This window comes from Pseudochaenichthys georgianus, chromosome 17 (genome assembly GCF_902827115.2).
Source record: "Pseudochaenichthys georgianus chromosome 17, fPseGeo1.2, whole genome shotgun sequence".
Lineage (NCBI taxonomy): Eukaryota > Metazoa > Chordata > Actinopteri > Perciformes > Channichthyidae > Pseudochaenichthys > Pseudochaenichthys georgianus.
In genome coordinates, this window is record NC_047519.1 from 20,274,837 (window position 1) to 20,291,693 (window position 16,857).

Consider the following 16,857-nt stretch of genomic DNA (forward strand, 5'->3'; position numbering starts at 1 on the left):
ATGAGTATTGCTGATTTACCCTCATCGACTTTGACGCAGATCTCGTTGAAGGAGGAGTAGTAACTGCTATTGACTCTTCTAAGGATCTCCATGACGTGCTCTGTTTTAGGACTCTGGATCTGAACACGGGGAAATGGTAGCAGGGTGTTCACTCAGTGGCAACTTTATTTGATACACCTGTACAATGTATTTCATTTCAATACAACACCTCTTCCATAAATGCTTCTTCTATAGAGTTCAAACTTCTTTGGTGACATACTGGGACTTTGTAATTAACGTATGAATTTGTAACTGGAATCATTAGTGGAGTTATTGCTATGTCACGCAAATCAATTCAACACTACTGACATTTAATAGATCTGGCATTTCAAACTGTGGAACATCTGGTATTTAGGAATCTAATATCTCAGTCTATGAATTAAACACAAATCTACTGGTGCCCTAAGGACCGTAGCTACAGATAACAAGTTGAACTGACTGCCCCCCCACCCACTTCCACAGAAACAGTGTCATACTTGTGACTGGATGCCCAGCAGGTTTTCCCTTTGAGTGGTCCAAAACTGGAGCTCCACGTTGGGGCCTGGGTGGTCTCCTCGGAGCAGCAGCACACCAGAGTCTTTCTTCAGGACGGTCCATATCTGTCCAGACCACTGAACTATCAGAGTTTCTATGGAGTATAACAAGCCACGGTCCAATGGCCAACCAGTGGGGCTAAGGGAGACAGAGAGGGGTGTGGGTAAATATGGCAATATGGGCTCCAGGTGAGAAAAAGTAAAGAAAGTAAACTACAAATGGGACTAAAATATAGTTCCAGTAACATGTAAATGGAATCATAGTCTTTTTAGGGTAAGGTGTTTTCTTGTAAGTTTGACACAAACAGGGTTTACTGGAACTACTTGTTTGGGAATCAGCAACTTACTCATGTATGACCTACAAATAGTAGCAGTACACAAAACTCACAGAAGGTCGCAAGTCCAGTAGAAAGAGTGCTAATTCAGCACCACGGACAGCGCCATGGATTTATCAATTTGCAGGGCTCTAGATTCAAACTTGCACAAACCTCAGTCAGATAAAGCATCAATGATTTATACAGACCAAACATATTTAGCCAAACAACCTCTCTGCCACTCTCTCTGCATGTAATGATGAGGGGACTGAGGGGGTTTATAGAATGCACAAACCAGTAGAAATAGCCTAATGAGTGCCTCTTCACAAGTTTACATGTTACCTCCAAAAAAGCTACATGAGAAAAGTCTGAATTTAAAAAATTGTTCTCACCCTGATGACATTATTAGCTAATGCTAGCATACAAATCCTTTATTCAACCATATGATAGTCTCATTGTTGTATGATGGCTACAAGAATAAACAGAAACCATACAGGCAGAGAAGGACAACTGCCACACACGAGTACAATAGCCAGCTTATATGCAATACAAAAACAGTTATATAGGACAAAACACACAGATTTAAAACAAAAAACTATTTCAGTTCAACAATTGAGATCTATCATATCAATGCTCTCACATTGTCTCATCTCTTAACATGCAACACAATGTTGACATTACTCATTTACGCTCCTATCTCGTAGTTTGCCTAATTCCGCTCTCATCTTTGACATCACCGTCTGTGTCGAGCAGTTTCACTTTTCAAACCAGGTCCACAATCCAACACTTACAGTGTTTTGAAGATAATCCTTATTCAATTACATCTCTCTGTTCCATTGGATAGTACTCTCAATGGACTCCATACGTGTATATTGGTAACTATCAAAAGTAAACAAAGATGGCACCTGGAAATTACAGATTGTTAGTACAACCGGAAAAAGACAGAGGGGAGAGAGAGGTTGACGCCCAGTAAGTGAGTTAACTGGGAACCCACCTGGAAACAGTTCTCAGTTTTCTTTTTGCTTATCATGACAGTTTTTCTTGTTGTAAAAATGTCTTGAAACTTATAAATATAAAAAAACAATAAGCTCTATGTACGTTTAAAAAAAGAAAAGTATTTTATTGTGTTACTGGCATGCAGGAAGTGTGTCACATCCGGGTGCTTTTGAACAGAGTTGAAAGCATGGATGTGGTTGAGATGCAAAAGGAGCATTTACCTAATCTTGGAAACGCGGTGAGTGTTGTCAAATGGCCTGTGTTACGCAAAACAATTTAATTTAACGAACATAATACACTCTCATTGACAAAACGAAACAGCGTCATAGATTATGCAGTAACATATACACACTTAGCTAATCTATTAGCCTGGCCCGCACACACCGACCTGAGCTCCATGTCCTCGTGCCGGGCCCTCTCCACGCTCAGCGGCAGGGGCAGCAGGGTCCGCCCCTCCGCGCGCCCTCTCAGCGTCACCACCCTGTTCCTCAGCTTCTCCAGGTGCCTGTGGATGTCATCGGACACCACCCGCGGCCAGTCCTCATGGTTCAGACCGTTGGACAGCACAAACACCAGCACCTATTCAGTACATACAAGCAGAGGTGGAAGACTCAGATCTTGTACCTGTTAGAGAATATGTCTTCCTTACTCCTAAGATATTTAACCTTATTGCCTGTTGACGTTAATAACAAATCCTGTTTGTGACGCCAGCTTTAAGGAATGTGCTCCAGCACTCAGTGTCAAGTGTTATGGCCTGATAGGGGAGTTTACGACTGTGGGAACACTGGCTTTCTAAGCTCCACAGATGTGAGAGACATCTCCTGTAGCTCCACAGATGTGTACGCCTCCCCCAATATGCTCATTACCTCTCTGTAAACTAGTTTATCGAGAGATAGGCTGATCAGAATTGACATGACAACCCACCGGTGCAGTCAGAACCTTTTGCTGCTGTGACTTGTGATATGAATTCTCCGGCCGTATCCTTGTAATAAACATCATTGTTTGACATCAAAGCTCCAACTCTCCTCGTGTCTCTCTGAGTCCTGACTCTCCATTGCTGCAGAAGTTTCCCTTACAGGAAGTAATTAGAAGTACCAGAGTGTAGGGATACTCTGTTACAAGTAAAAGTCCTTCATTCAAATATTACTCAAGTACAAGTACAAAATTATTAGCATCAAAATATACCTAAAGTATCAAAAAGAAAATAAATCTTTATTGCATAGTGGTCCATTTCAGAATATTTATATGATTAGTTTTGATTTGGTTGGGAATGGTTGATGCATTTTTTATTAAAGCTGTTAAAGGTGCAGCTCGTTTTAATTGCATTGTATGCTGCAGATTAGTGAATATGACTCGAGGTGTAATTAAAAGTCTTATTCAAGCATTGATTATATTTCACATCATTAGTCAAAATCTGCAAAGTAAGTAAAGCTATTAAATATGCGTAGTAGAGTAAAAGTACATGATTTACCTCTGAATTGTAGTGGAGTAGAAGTACACAGTAGCAATTAATTGAAATATTCAATGAAATACTTTTTTTTGTACAAGTCTCTCAAAATTGTACTTAAGTACAGAGTAAATATACTTAGTGACTTGACACCACTGCACATAAGCTTTTTGAAGAGGACACATACTGTTTACAGCTTTGCAAACCAACCAAGCATTCGTCCTATTCCTCAAGTATTCTTAGTATCTTTGCTCCCACCAACCTGAATTAGTATATCACTGTGACACTCACAGACACACACTAGCCCACCTCAGAGATGACAACAGGAAGGTGCTCCATGGGGTATCCAGCCACTTCCCCCAGCCGGAGTTCATGTCTGAATCGCTGGCGTGAGATTCTCTTCACGCCTTTCTTCAGCACACACAGTAGCTTGGTCTTCCATGGTGGAGATGTCTTCACAGATTCAAAAACAGTAGGAATGCTTTCAACAGCATTGAAAGCACTAGAAATAAGTAGTGACTTATTTCAGAAAATTTGAATTTTAGATGGAGGTTAAATCAAAAACACTACACATTAGGGCTGCTCGATTATGGCAAAAATCATAATCTCGATTATTTGGGTCAATAAATATCACGATTATTAAAAAAATGTAAACAGTATGTTTTTAACAGTTGATTACCCTGAACTTTAAGTATAACTCAACTGAAAAACCAAAAACCAAAATAATAATAAAAAAAATAATCGTTATATTTTAAGTTGTTTTCGTAATCTTTGCAAGCCATAATCGTAATTGCGATTTAAAATACGATTAATTGAGCAGCCCTACTACACATGTTGTTATGACTTACTGTATATCACCGCATGACTGCTCATTGTTTTGTCAAAGTTGTATAAAGTTGTGTGTGCGTGACTGTGTTTATGAAAATTAGGAATTTTAGGTTTCATCTAATTTGACTGAATTGTGTGTCTTCCTGCCATGCAAGAAAACAGATACAAGTGAAATGTGCCATCATCAGCCGTATGTACGCACAGTAGGCCTACCTTTACCTCAGGGATATTCGTATACAGAATGTCTAACATACCCCTACAGTGCATACAGAATAAACCAATAAGTATTTACTCAAGGTGCAAAATTTACTTTCTGAATAGGGAACTGAAAAAAAGGTGCCTGATCTTCTTATAAACTGATTTTATGCATATGTGTGTTTTCTTACCTGTGCGTCCCCTGCATGCAATGTCCCTCCAGGTCCGGTGTACAGCAGCAGTCTGTTGGTCCAGATGTGGTCCAGGTAATCCAGTATCACCTTCTGGTTTTCCTCTGCTCCGATGAAGCGGTTCCACTTATCGATCTTCACTCGCAGCACACAGAAGGCCTGCTCCCGTACGAAGTCCACCCTCTCGTCTGATAACACCACCCCAGCTTTGAGAGAGGGATCCTGGGGGACACGTACTCCTCCAGTCTCTCCACTGCCCACACCTCTACTGCTACTTCTGGGACCTGCTGCCTCCGCCATGAAGACTCACCTGGTCGGAATTAGAAATACAGTAAGTCCAAAGATACTACTTGATTTGGAGTGTAGAGGACTGACACTGCACTTGTAAGAATCATATAAAGTGCGATGAAAGGTGCTAACTCACCTCAATTCTTGTTAAGATCAGACGCTATAAATGGACGTTTCTCCAGTCATAACAGTGATGCACGCTTTTCTTCTGCTGTCCCAACTATATGCTGCTTGTCTCTTCTCCAGAGCAGCTGGAAAATTGATACACACCTTGATGGATAGGTTCACTGGTCACTGTGACAACGCAGTAGGGGCTGGCTTCATTACCCTGCATGGTGGAGGCTGTTTGTGAAGCCTGTAAGGCCTGCAACCCTATCCTGTAACCTGAGCCTTCAGAGGAGACCTTACTACAGGGACACCTCCAGGACAGGTAAGGACATTACATTTATGATACACTATAAGTCATATTATACATTCTTAGCAGCATTCATATGGTCTGTCAGTCCAGTAAAATTCCAACACACTTTGGCAGCCATATTTTTTGTAATAGAGAGGCAAAGTCCCTCCCTTTTCGGGGGACCTCCATGGGACCTTATTTCGGAAAAATTATGTATTGAAGTCAATGGAGAGAGAAAGATTATCTTTCGATCCCGTTTGAATTGTGCCACGAATTACACATGTTTGTCAATTTAAAAGATCATTTTGCAAGTCAAAAAAATAAAAATGTCTCGTAAAACTGTGAAGTAACACTTTTTTTGTGTTAAACCGCTCAATGACCTACATCTCCCGTTTCGCACCACACACCAAGACGGCCGTCACGTTGGCACATTTCAATTCTTTCTTTCAGAATGAGGCGAAAAGTATTTAAAGAGGTGAAAATCACTACATGTTGAGAGCTGTACATACACACAAGGGGAGTTAGTCGGTTCCGTAAGAGCCAGCATGCAGGACCGGGATTCTGGGATTTGTAGTCTTTCTAGTTGCGCATTTTTCATAGTCTTATATTTCAACAGTTTTACGACAAACTGTGACTTTTTTGACATGGAAATGATTTTTTAAGATTGACAAACATCATATGTGTAATTCGTTGCACAATTCAAACGGGATCGAAAGATAATCTTTCTCTCCCCATTGACGTCAATACATCATTTTTCAGAAATAAGGTCCCATGGGTCGGAAGTAGATGGGCAGGACTTCACCTGACATTTGGCATAAAGGTCAAGTGTTTGTGAAAAGGTGTGTTTAACAGTTTGATTCATATTTTTTACATTGTAGGAGTTTTCTTATTTGGATTTCTGGTAACTGGTCCTGAAAATTGAAAAATATGTTATTTGATCCAAATACAGTAGAGGAGGTATTTAGTGAACAGTGAACTCCATCCTACTTGCATATGCAATGTGTATCATCGCCACATGGGGGCAGTGTGGTTCAATGTTTCTTATGGCATCTTTATACTATAATCCAAAGTGACCCAAGCCATGACATCCTATTACACATGTTATGCCATTTATATAAAACATGGAACAATGGGACATTTCTCTAACTGTGTTATTTAAAATACCACAGCAATGATTACCCTTTCAAACCCTTGAATTTAACCTTAATACATGAATGCAATCAAATCCGAATTTGAAATGAGCCAACTGCAGAAGACATGTCTGACATTTCATTTTTATTACTAACCTTATGGTAACATATTTTATTATTACATGGGATTAAGCAATGCATAGGGATTATATAAGCATCCCCTCAATAAAAGGCTTTGTAAATGTAATGATTGAACAGCTGTAAATTGCCCTCCTCTATACCATTTCTACAGTTTCTAGTTGAAGTTGAACCATTTTCCCATTTGATAATATTTCATTTCCTTGTTCATACATTCACCTCATTTCCTGTAATCACTCCCTTTTGGCTTAATATCTGCTTTAAACATTAGATACAAATCATGGAAAGATTTTTCACTTCATATGACGAATGCTTAATCGATATGCATGACCTTTGGAGGTTTAGGTCTTTATTTTCAACACAAGTGTTCAGCATTCATCAGCAGTGAGTAATTCCATTGTTCACAACACTGGCTGTATACTAGCCAATAATCCATGGCAGTCCTCCAAGGGAATTTGTCCTTTCTGAAATCTGTAATTCCATGCCTCATTCTGTTTGTATAAGTGAACACGTGTGTGTGTGTGTGTGTGTGTGTGTGTGTGTGTGTGTGTGTGTGTGTGTGTGTGTGTGTGTGTGTGTGTGTGTGTGCTCCTAACACACATCATTGTGTTTGTGTGTCCTGCAGCTTGAGTTCATGTCCTCTATGGTATGTAAGGCTGTAGTGTTTGTATAGCATAATGTATGCATGTGTGTTTCTGCCTATAGTATGCCCACAAAAGTTTGTGTTTGAACGTGTGGGGCTTGTGTGTGTGTGTGTGCGTGTGTGTGTGCGTGTATGTATGCACGCTTGTCCAGAGCCTAAAGCTAGTGAGGGCGTCCCTTGGGTGTCTCCGCTCACACTGTATCTAAGCCCATTTGAGCCTGCTGTCAGCAGGAGCATGACTGCCCATCTCTCTGACCTCATGCCCAATGTCAGCGGCGCTCTGTAGGGAGGGGAGGATGGAGGCCAGAAAAGAGATCTTAGGACAACGGGGGGGGGGGGGGGGGGGGGGTGGAGCAGGAGATGAGCCAATGGAGAGACAATGGGGGGAAAGAGAGAGTGTATTGTAGAATAAGTAGGGGCAGCAAGCTAACAGAATACCAATGAGACGGAGAATAGAGTGATGAAGGAGCAGAAGAGCTCCCACAGAATGGAGATATGTACTTGGCCGGCTATTGGTGATAAATATTCAAGATAAGTTCTGAACACTGTCATTGCTGAGTAATGTAAACAGGAGGAGTAAAAGGGCAGAAGGTAAAATGTATCCTCAGGCAATATGCAAACTCCCGGCTCTTGACTGTAACTGAAATATCACCTGGAAGTGGATGTAATATTCTGCTCCAAAGCCAAACACCAAACTCTCCCAGCAACGTACTTTTAACCTGAAGCATCTCCCTCGTTTCTTCTCTCCTCCTCTTGTTCCTTCACCTCTCCTCCTCGCTCTCCCTTTGCAGTTGCCATGACTACATGTTGCTTGACGATCAGACCGCCGCTCTTGAGTCCGGAGCTTCAGCCTGGCTCACTCTCTCTCTCCCCTCGACCACCTCCTCTCCTCCTCTCCTCCTCTCCTCCTCTCCTCCTCTCCTCCTCTCCTCATCACGCTTTGCCTGTCCTCAGTCAGGGGAAGGAAATTACATGTAGATGAGCTTGAGGTCTCTGTATCTTTCAACCACACACACACAGACACACGCACACGCACACACGCACACACGCACACACACACCATGACGACCATCCTCAGGCACAGGGAGTCTCGAACAAGTCCGCACTTCACAACTCACCACGGCCTTTTTTTCATTTTGTCTTGTAGTCTCCGGGGAACCAGACAGATTCATGTTGTACTGAAGCAGTTGGACTCAAGGGAGGCAGAGAAATGGATTTAAAAAGGAGGATGGAGGCGGGGGGGGGGGGGGGAGGAGGGGAACAGGAAGGAAAAATTCAGAAAAAATATCACTAGGGAATGAGAAAGAATGGAGACAGTGACAAAGACAGCAAATGCGTGCACACACAACATGTAATGATCATTTGGGAGCCTGCCTCCTGTTGCTGGCTCCCCTCCCATGAAAGAGGACGATGGCCACGTATGTGCATGTGTGTCCAGATGGTGCTGACCAGCCGTCCCTCCCAGGGTAGATGGAGTAAATGGAGCGATTACAGTAATGACTGACACACACATCTGTCTCATACCTCTGCATGGCTGCCAGCTCTTTTGAAAACACATGCACACACACAAGCACTGTTGGCGGACACTCGTGGAGTCTGCTAGAGAAAACAGACCCAGATATAATGCTCATTTTATTATGTATTTTGCTGCTTTTTGTATAGTTGGGAGTCACAATGTGAACATTTGTGCAGCGAGTTGACACCTCAGGCACCTTACAAAGATATGGAATGTGGCCCCTCTTGTCAAGGTGACTCTGCCTCGCACATCCCTCTTACTAGTCCTCTTCCTGCCTCTTCACCCCCACGCCGCTCTGCAACTCTCCTCCCTTGCATCACTCCAAACCGACCCACTTCAAAATGGACCCTTTCTCTGTTCATCCATTGTTTTATGTTTTTTTCTCGCACAAGACAAAAAGTCAAGAGAGGGGGACAATTCGGACGGGCCACCGGGGGCAGGCGTTCTCTTTGAAGTTAGGAGAAAAGGCAGAGTGTCACCTCTTCCTTATCAAACCTTTCCCTTTGTTCGGCAAAGGTCGTTCCCCTCTATCTGGACTCAGTGATATTTGAGAAGGGGTTAGAGAGCATGGCCAATCTCCCAGGAAGTGTGTGTTTGTGATTTTCAATCCTGAGCTTGCTCTCCTCTGAGAATATCAAGTGAGTGCATTTGTGCTGCCTAGTTGCGGGGACCCCAGCACCGTGTGTTCAGAAGCGCTGAGCACATGCTGACCACTTCCAGGAAACTGTTCACGCAGTCAACACTCTGTGTAAGCGAACACCCTGAGTGCTGCCGCATCCTCTCCAAATTCTGCACATACAGTATTTTCTGTTTAAAAAAAGAAAGACAAAAGGACAGCGTTGTTCTACTCGACACAGGTACTTCCCTCTTACAGGAAGTCCACCTGCACATGCTCCCGGGGGGCTCATTACACTTTGCTGAGACAATGAGATGCACTGGATGTTAAAGTAAGTTACAGAACCTGCCCTGTATGAGTTTTTCCGCTGGATTTCAGTCCAGTTGAATCCTGTAGATGGCGCTGTTTCTCTGTCAGGCTCCAGAGAATGTCCCCTCCATATTTAATAAAAAATGTCTCCCATGCCTCATCCATTTGTTGCTTATGAATACCCATAAGCTCTGGGGAGACATGCATTATGTGAGCTCCTTGTCAATAGCTGAATTGGATTTGGCGTGTCTCCACTGTGGGCATATAGTAAGCATGTTACAACGCTATGCATTCACACAGATACCAGAACACACAAACCAGGCGAAGTGTGTTTGGACAAAAGTGTTCCCTTGGTCTTTGACATAGAGAGAAAGTATTGTTTCTATTGATTTATCATCAACTCCTCACCTCAGAGATATTAAGACCATAAAACAATAAAAAGGGAGTGAAATACACCTGGGTAACCTCTCAACAAATACAAATGACACATATCTGGTCGCTGCAGTGGTTCGTAGCATCGAAGAGCATTGAGAGCTGGAGAGGTGAAGAGAATACAAGTCTCCATATTTCACTTTGTTTCTTTAACTTTGATGCAAAGAGAGATGAGTGAAGCTCATAAGCTGTCTCACCTCGCGGCCATCTACCTTCCCCGTGATGTGATTAGATAAAGAGTAATACTATACTGTACCCTATATCTTTTTCATGCTCAGGGATTTTGCCAAATGGGGTGAAAGGAGCCGTTCAAGTCTATGGTCCCATTAAAATATGTGTGAGAACAAAGCAGGGAATTACACACTGACTCACTAACTGTACCACCACCCTTCTTTCAAACGACTACATTACGGTGTCTGATTGGCTGCCACCGTGCTCGGCCATTACATGTGAAGATGTGCTAATGAAGGTAGACAGAGGGGAAATGATGGACTGAGACTTCACTCTGATGAATACAATCGTAGGGCACAGAGTCTGAATGTGTGTCATTCTGCTGCTATTCAAATCCAATCATTTCAGTGGTCAGCAATTAGTGTAATGTTGCATATAGGTTAACTGCGGTACTGTCCGGTGCCCTTACTAGCAATTGCTCTTCCATTGTTATCATGTGGGAAGTGGACAGCTAATCACTGAACTTCTTTTTGGAAACTTTGAGTAATTGTGAGTTGAGGCCAGACGCAGGTTTGCTGGTCAGGAGAAACAAGCTGCAAGCTGCCCTCAACATAGTTATCGTGTCCAGCTGTAGTCCGCTTCCAGAAGTTCCCTTTGGAAGTTTTTAGATTTCCGTGAAGCCAATTGGAATATTCATCACATGTTTGGTAAGGATTTAGTGGGTGAAGGATGCTCTTCAGGCTTCTTGCTGCACCAACCTGTTAGTCACACAATCGTGTTTGCCATGTTGGATCGATTGCCATTAGATGTTGTACAGACATCATGATTGGTCCAGATATCAAAGTTTCCCCAGGGAAGAATACTGATGACGTTGGTGGTGCTCTGACCATTGTCAAGTCATTTAGTATAGGCATTAATGGGGAATGGTCCTACGTAATGATCTACCATCTGGTCAACATTAGATTTTCTAATGATGATTTTGGTAGATGAAAGTGGTACTCAACTAATGAGCCACATGTGTTCCACTCCTTAAGGTTAATGGGTGTTCCGCTCAACCATTTTAATCTTGAAAAACATGTATTCACAATTTGATTTTGTGTTTTTGTAAATAAGGTGCATAAACAGCATCAAAAAATACTTATTAAGCTCGGGGGGATGATCCCTGGAAACCCCAGAGGGAGGTCTGGGTTAAATGTTACTAGTGTTTGCTTCTTAACTGGGCCCTGGCCTCTTGTCATTTCGCAGAAGTGGCCCCCGGGGGAAAGCAGGTTGACAAAATACTGGGTTATGACAAAATTCCCGCGGAACCCCGGCTTTACTTTGTGTTTAATACCACTTCACAAATGGTAACATGGAGATACACCACATTTAGATGGTGAACATGATAAACATTAAAGCTACTAAACGTCCGCCTGTTAACATTGTAATTATGAGCATATTAGCTGATGTTAGCATGTAGCCTAAAGCAGGATTGTGCGTACGCAGCCTCATAGAGCCCCTAGCATAGCTGTAGTGCTCTTACATCAAAGCTGAGCGGTTAGGATCGAGCCTGCTCATAAAATGTGTGAAGTCTAAGAATATTATTGCAGCTGCAGAAAGATGGAAATTAAGATATTGAGTATACAAACACACAAACAAACAAACAAATAGATTAGACATTGATCAGGGTTAAGCTTTGATCTCAGTGTGAGAGCATGCCATGGACGATCAATAACTTTAATTCGGCCTCAAGAGTGTGCTTGCACGATTCAGTCTCCCTCACCTCTCGCTCCTCTGCACTTGTCAAACACACACACACACACACACACACACACACACACACACACACACACACACACACACACACACACACACACACACACACACACACACACACACACACACACACACACACACACACACACACACACACACACACACACACACACACACACACACACACACACACACACACACACACACACACACACACGGGTTAGGCCTGATGACAAACAAACTCAGCGTGTGCACAAACACCTCAGCTTCTCAGATGAAATATAGATTTTCCTCTGTCCCAAAAGCTGATGGGAATTAGGTGGAGGCATGTGTGTGTACGTAAGTGTGTGCGGCTATGTGTGTGTGTGTGTGTGTGTGTGTGTGTGTGTGTGTGTGTGTGTGTGTGTGTGTGTGTGTAATCTTGTTCTCCAGATTGTTTTTTTTGGAAAGAGGAGGTACCAGGGGACAGGAATGTAAGTGACTGGATGCTTCTTTGTTACTGGTAAAGACCCTCTCTCCAGGGAAATAGTAGGTTAAATAACTTTGTGTGTGTGTGTGTGTGTGTGTGTGTGTGTGTGTGCGTGCGTGCGTGCGTGCGTGCGTGCGTGAGCGAGCTGTAGGCTGTTTTTGTCTGATAGATTAATAGGACTGTTGTCCCATCCCAGGGGAAATGCATTGGTACTCAAGATTACTCAAAATGTGCGTAATGAGAGTGCGTCTGAGTGACTGAATGAAAACCATTATTGCTCCAAAGAGAATTTAATTTGCACATAGGGGCTATAGAAACCCTTAAAAAACGTTGCTAACTCATATTGTAAAGTGACATACATTTATAACTTTCACAACAAATATATAACTTTTATTAAAAGTCCGTTTCAATTCCACACATACAGAGAAATACCTAAGCTGATGCTAAATAAAGTGATCAGGCTGGTATTCGATAGAAATTGGATGTATGGAGATAACTGCCTCCTTTCTGTGTAAACTCCAAAGATTAGAGGCAGGCTGTCAACAAATTATGAAAAGTGAAAGCTGCACTAATCTGTATTAGCTCTTCCTTCATAGTTAGCTGACTTTCAGACATAGGAGCTTATGTTTATGAACGAATACTGGACATCAGCTGTCTTTTCCCATATGTACGCATGCTATTCACAACAACATTTAGCTGTGAGCTTGTCGAATGCAACATGATTTCCTTCTCACTCAATGATTTTATGATGCCTTTCATGCTATTTCATCCCAATTTGGATCTAAAATTCATCAGTTAACATTTCAACCACTTAAATGATTGTATCATCAAAACCGTGAGTATGTTTCTGCAAAAGGGATTAAGATGATTCATAGCTTTAATTATAATCCATAACCAGCTTTCCTTTCATGCCAGGAAGGGTTTTTTAAGAGTCAATTCTCTGGTGGATATCTTATTTTGTAGAAAAAAACAACTCTTCAAACTCTTCTAAAGCCGTCCGATGTGTGAGTGGTGAGGTGTGTGATGTCTTGCAGCCATTGTGTGTAACTATGCGTCGTGTTTGACTGTGCTCCGCTCGCTGTAGGTTAAGCTAAGTGGCTGTCTGGCACCGGCATCTTTGATTATCTTTATTTATCCCTCTCGCCCACCGTTGCTCCGCTCGCACACACACGCACACGCCTCCTGCTAAAAAGCCAATCTTTTTGTGCTAATGAAAGGTATTGGGTTTCCTAACAGGCTTTTAACGGAAGGTGATGGATTGAGGGATAGATGGATGTTAGGAGGGGAGAAGGGACATGGTGAGGGGAAGAAGTGAGAGGGAGGTGAGGTGTCAATAAGCACATCAACCTGATCCCTTTCAGACTGTGAGGCGTGCATATGCTACTAATGTATTCATCCATGCACGCGCACTCACGCGCGTCTTCGCTCGCTCGTAAATCTCCGGGCAAAACATAAAAGCAAGTCTTTTGGTGCCAATAAGCTGAGAGATGGATTGCTAGAGATGTCTCCACCTTGACCAGTGCTGTGATAAATGCCCGAGGCTGTGTATGCATGCACTCCAATGTATTACATCAGTTGGGCGCTGTAGGCCTGTGCAGATTGGTGCAGAATTGCTGTTATTAAATGTATTTTGTGTTGCAGGGAGAATTTCATTATGTGATTCTTGACATTTTCAACACATTTGCGAGAAGAAATATCTTTAGAAGGAACCCGAACTGAATACAAAACGGTTACACTTGTCAATTAGTAATAAACTGGGAACCGTAATTGACGAGATGTTGTGTTGATCTGTGTTAGAATGCTGTTAGTCATACACATAATAGATAATGCTTTAAGACCGTACTTGTGTCCAAAGTATACAAAGGATGTCTCTCTCTCTCCCTACATATTTCCCTACCAATGTCTCAATTTGCCACCACCTTGTTCACCAGGTGAAAGCATCAGGGGGTGTCTTGGGGGATCACGAGCCCCTGCTCTCTCCTCCTCTTTTCCCCTTTCTAATAAAGCTGATAATCATTTGTTTCCCAATCACATTAGCATGCCAGTAATGAGAGGGGTAAGTCAGTCAACCATTAGAATATGATCCATAATTCATTGTTGACTCCCGTTCATTACCCCAAACTCACTCCGTTGAATGTTTAATCAGACTGTGTGTGTGTGTGTGTGTGTGTGTGTGTGTGTGTGTGTGTGTGTGTGTGTGTGTGTGTGTGTGTGTGTGTGTGTGTGTGTGTGTGTGTGTGTGTGTGTGTGTGTGTGTGTGTGTGTGTCTTTGCATCTCTGTTTATCATCTGGGGCACAGAGCAGTGTCAGGCTACGATGGATGGTTGGTGCTGATTTACAGGATGGACTCTGTAATCTACCTTTTTCCATATGCATTACGTAACCTATGAATGACGCAGGCAACAACTTTAATTGGAAATATATGCAAGGGTGCGTTACTGTGCATCTGTGTGTGTGTGTGTGTGTGTGTGTGTGTGTGTGTGTGTGTGTGTGTGTGGGTGTGCGTCCCTCTCTGTCTCTCTTGCCGTCTGTCTCTCCTGTGAGTGAAGCAGACAGCTGTTATCAGTCGCTGACAGAATCCTCCCATCAGCCCCCTCCTCCTGCTGTCAATCACAGCACATTGTCACCAAGTCGCCATTTAAATAACCCTCTTTAGTCGAGGAAAATGTGTGTGTGCTGCGTGCATGTGTGTGTGCACATGAGTGAATCATATAAAAGCCCTGCCCTTGCTCCTGTACTCTCCAGAAAAAGACAAACACCGCAAGTTGATTAATACATAAGACTTCCCCAAACACCTTCATCAGGTTCCCTTCCCTGCAAAATGACTTCCTCAATAAATAAATAGTTGTTAAAACCAGCTGGAACATCATTAATGTCCGGCAATGAGCCAGCAGAAAGTTGCTTCAAGTGTTGTGTGTTTGTGTATGTGTGTCTTTTGGCAACCTCCTAATGAGATGCCTTTGCTTCCCTCCATTAGGAGTTTATTAGATAGCATGGGTCGCTGAGGTTTGTAGCATACAGTAAGCTTAATTGAGCACATTTGGCAGAGCGGGGGCATAGGGCACTTTAGGGAGTATCCAGGGCACGGACATCTTGTGTAGCTCGGGGAGCTGTTCAGCAGAGCCAGTGTTCCCTCAAACCACACAGTTACCAAACAGTTACTTATTAAACCGAGGTGCTGGTGACTGAATATTATTAGGGGTAGCCAGGAATTGAACCACCTTAATTGAATGATGCTGTTTTATTGCTGTTAATGAACTTTATTGTTTTAAGAATTTGCTTGATATGCTCATTCTGCGCATCCAACAGCGTTACCAATATTGTCATCCATTTTAATGATTGCGTATTCTATTTATTGAGCAGACTTTTTGCATGTGGCACACTTCTTTTGATCCTAAACAATATATTGGTGCTGCTGTTGCCAATGTGCTTCACTTACAACCTTCTTCAGACCGTCTTGAAAGACTTTGCATGGTCTCCACTAGTCCTTGAGATCCTTAAAATGCTGTGAATTCGAGGCTAAGAAATGAAGGCCTTTTAAGTTTTTTGAAGATAAACTAATGAGACATTGAGTGCTCATTGAAAGTGATTTAACTTTGCATATATTTCGTGCAATAATGGACATTTAAGTGCATTTTTATATTTCCTATCTTGACTTAGTAAATGCATACTGATGTTTGCATGTGTTTCTCTAGGACATGCGGCAATATGTCTCATTGCTCCATCTGCTGCAAGAATGTAAGAACTGTCATTAACCTGGACCTGGATCTTAAACGATGTCGGGTCATTTGAGTTTAAGGGAATTGGACCTGAAATGGGATATTTAATAAATTGTGGGAACCCTGGCTTTGATGAATCCGGTAAAGGTTTGCTCCGTCTTGTGTCATGTTTGGATAAAACACAGGTTTAAAACTGATGCATACCTTTCCATTTCAACTAGCATCTCACCTTCTTATTTACTTTGCAGTTGTTTTCACATTAGCTATTTTTATGTGAGACAACTGCTAAATATCCTAAGCGTCGAGGATAAAGTATAAAGAGGGATTTCTTTTTTTCACAGAACTATTTACTCTGGATGAAAGAATAATGCACCTGGTTTTCTTTGTTCGTTTGACCTCAAACACACACACACACACACACACACACACACACACACACACACACACACACACACACACACACACACACACACACACACACACACACACACACACACACACACACACACACACACACACACACACACACACACACACACACACACACACACACACACACACACACACACACACACACACACACACACCATCTTTTATAGCTTGCTGGTAAGTGACAGATGGACCCGTTTTCTCCATCGTTCATGTAACCTTTTCTGTCTGGGCTATCAAAGGTCACTCCATCAGACCTGATTTACAGTAGGAGCACGGGGCTCCCTCTCTCTCCCTCTCTC

The 16,857-nt window shown here is 42.5% G+C and overlaps 1 protein-coding gene across 1 annotated transcript in view; it reads right to left on the bottom strand.

The window, feature by feature from the left end:
- dnah9l (dynein, axonemal, heavy polypeptide 9 like) overlaps nt 1-4,843 on the bottom strand; it is a 49,360-nt gene extending 44,517 nt beyond the window's left edge. Inside the window, exons 1-5 of the mRNA XM_034104850.1 lie at nt 4,544-4,843; nt 3,639-3,782; nt 2,271-2,461; nt 516-711; nt 20-119 (exon numbers count right to left, since the gene is read on the bottom strand). Coding sequence (XP_033960741.1) covers nt 20-119; nt 516-711; nt 2,271-2,461; nt 3,639-3,782; nt 4,544-4,843 — 931 coding nt within the window. The remainder of the gene's footprint in view (nt 1-19; nt 120-515; nt 712-2,270; nt 2,462-3,638; nt 3,783-4,543) is intronic.
- Between the last annotated feature and the right edge of the window lie 12,014 nt (nt 4,844-16,857).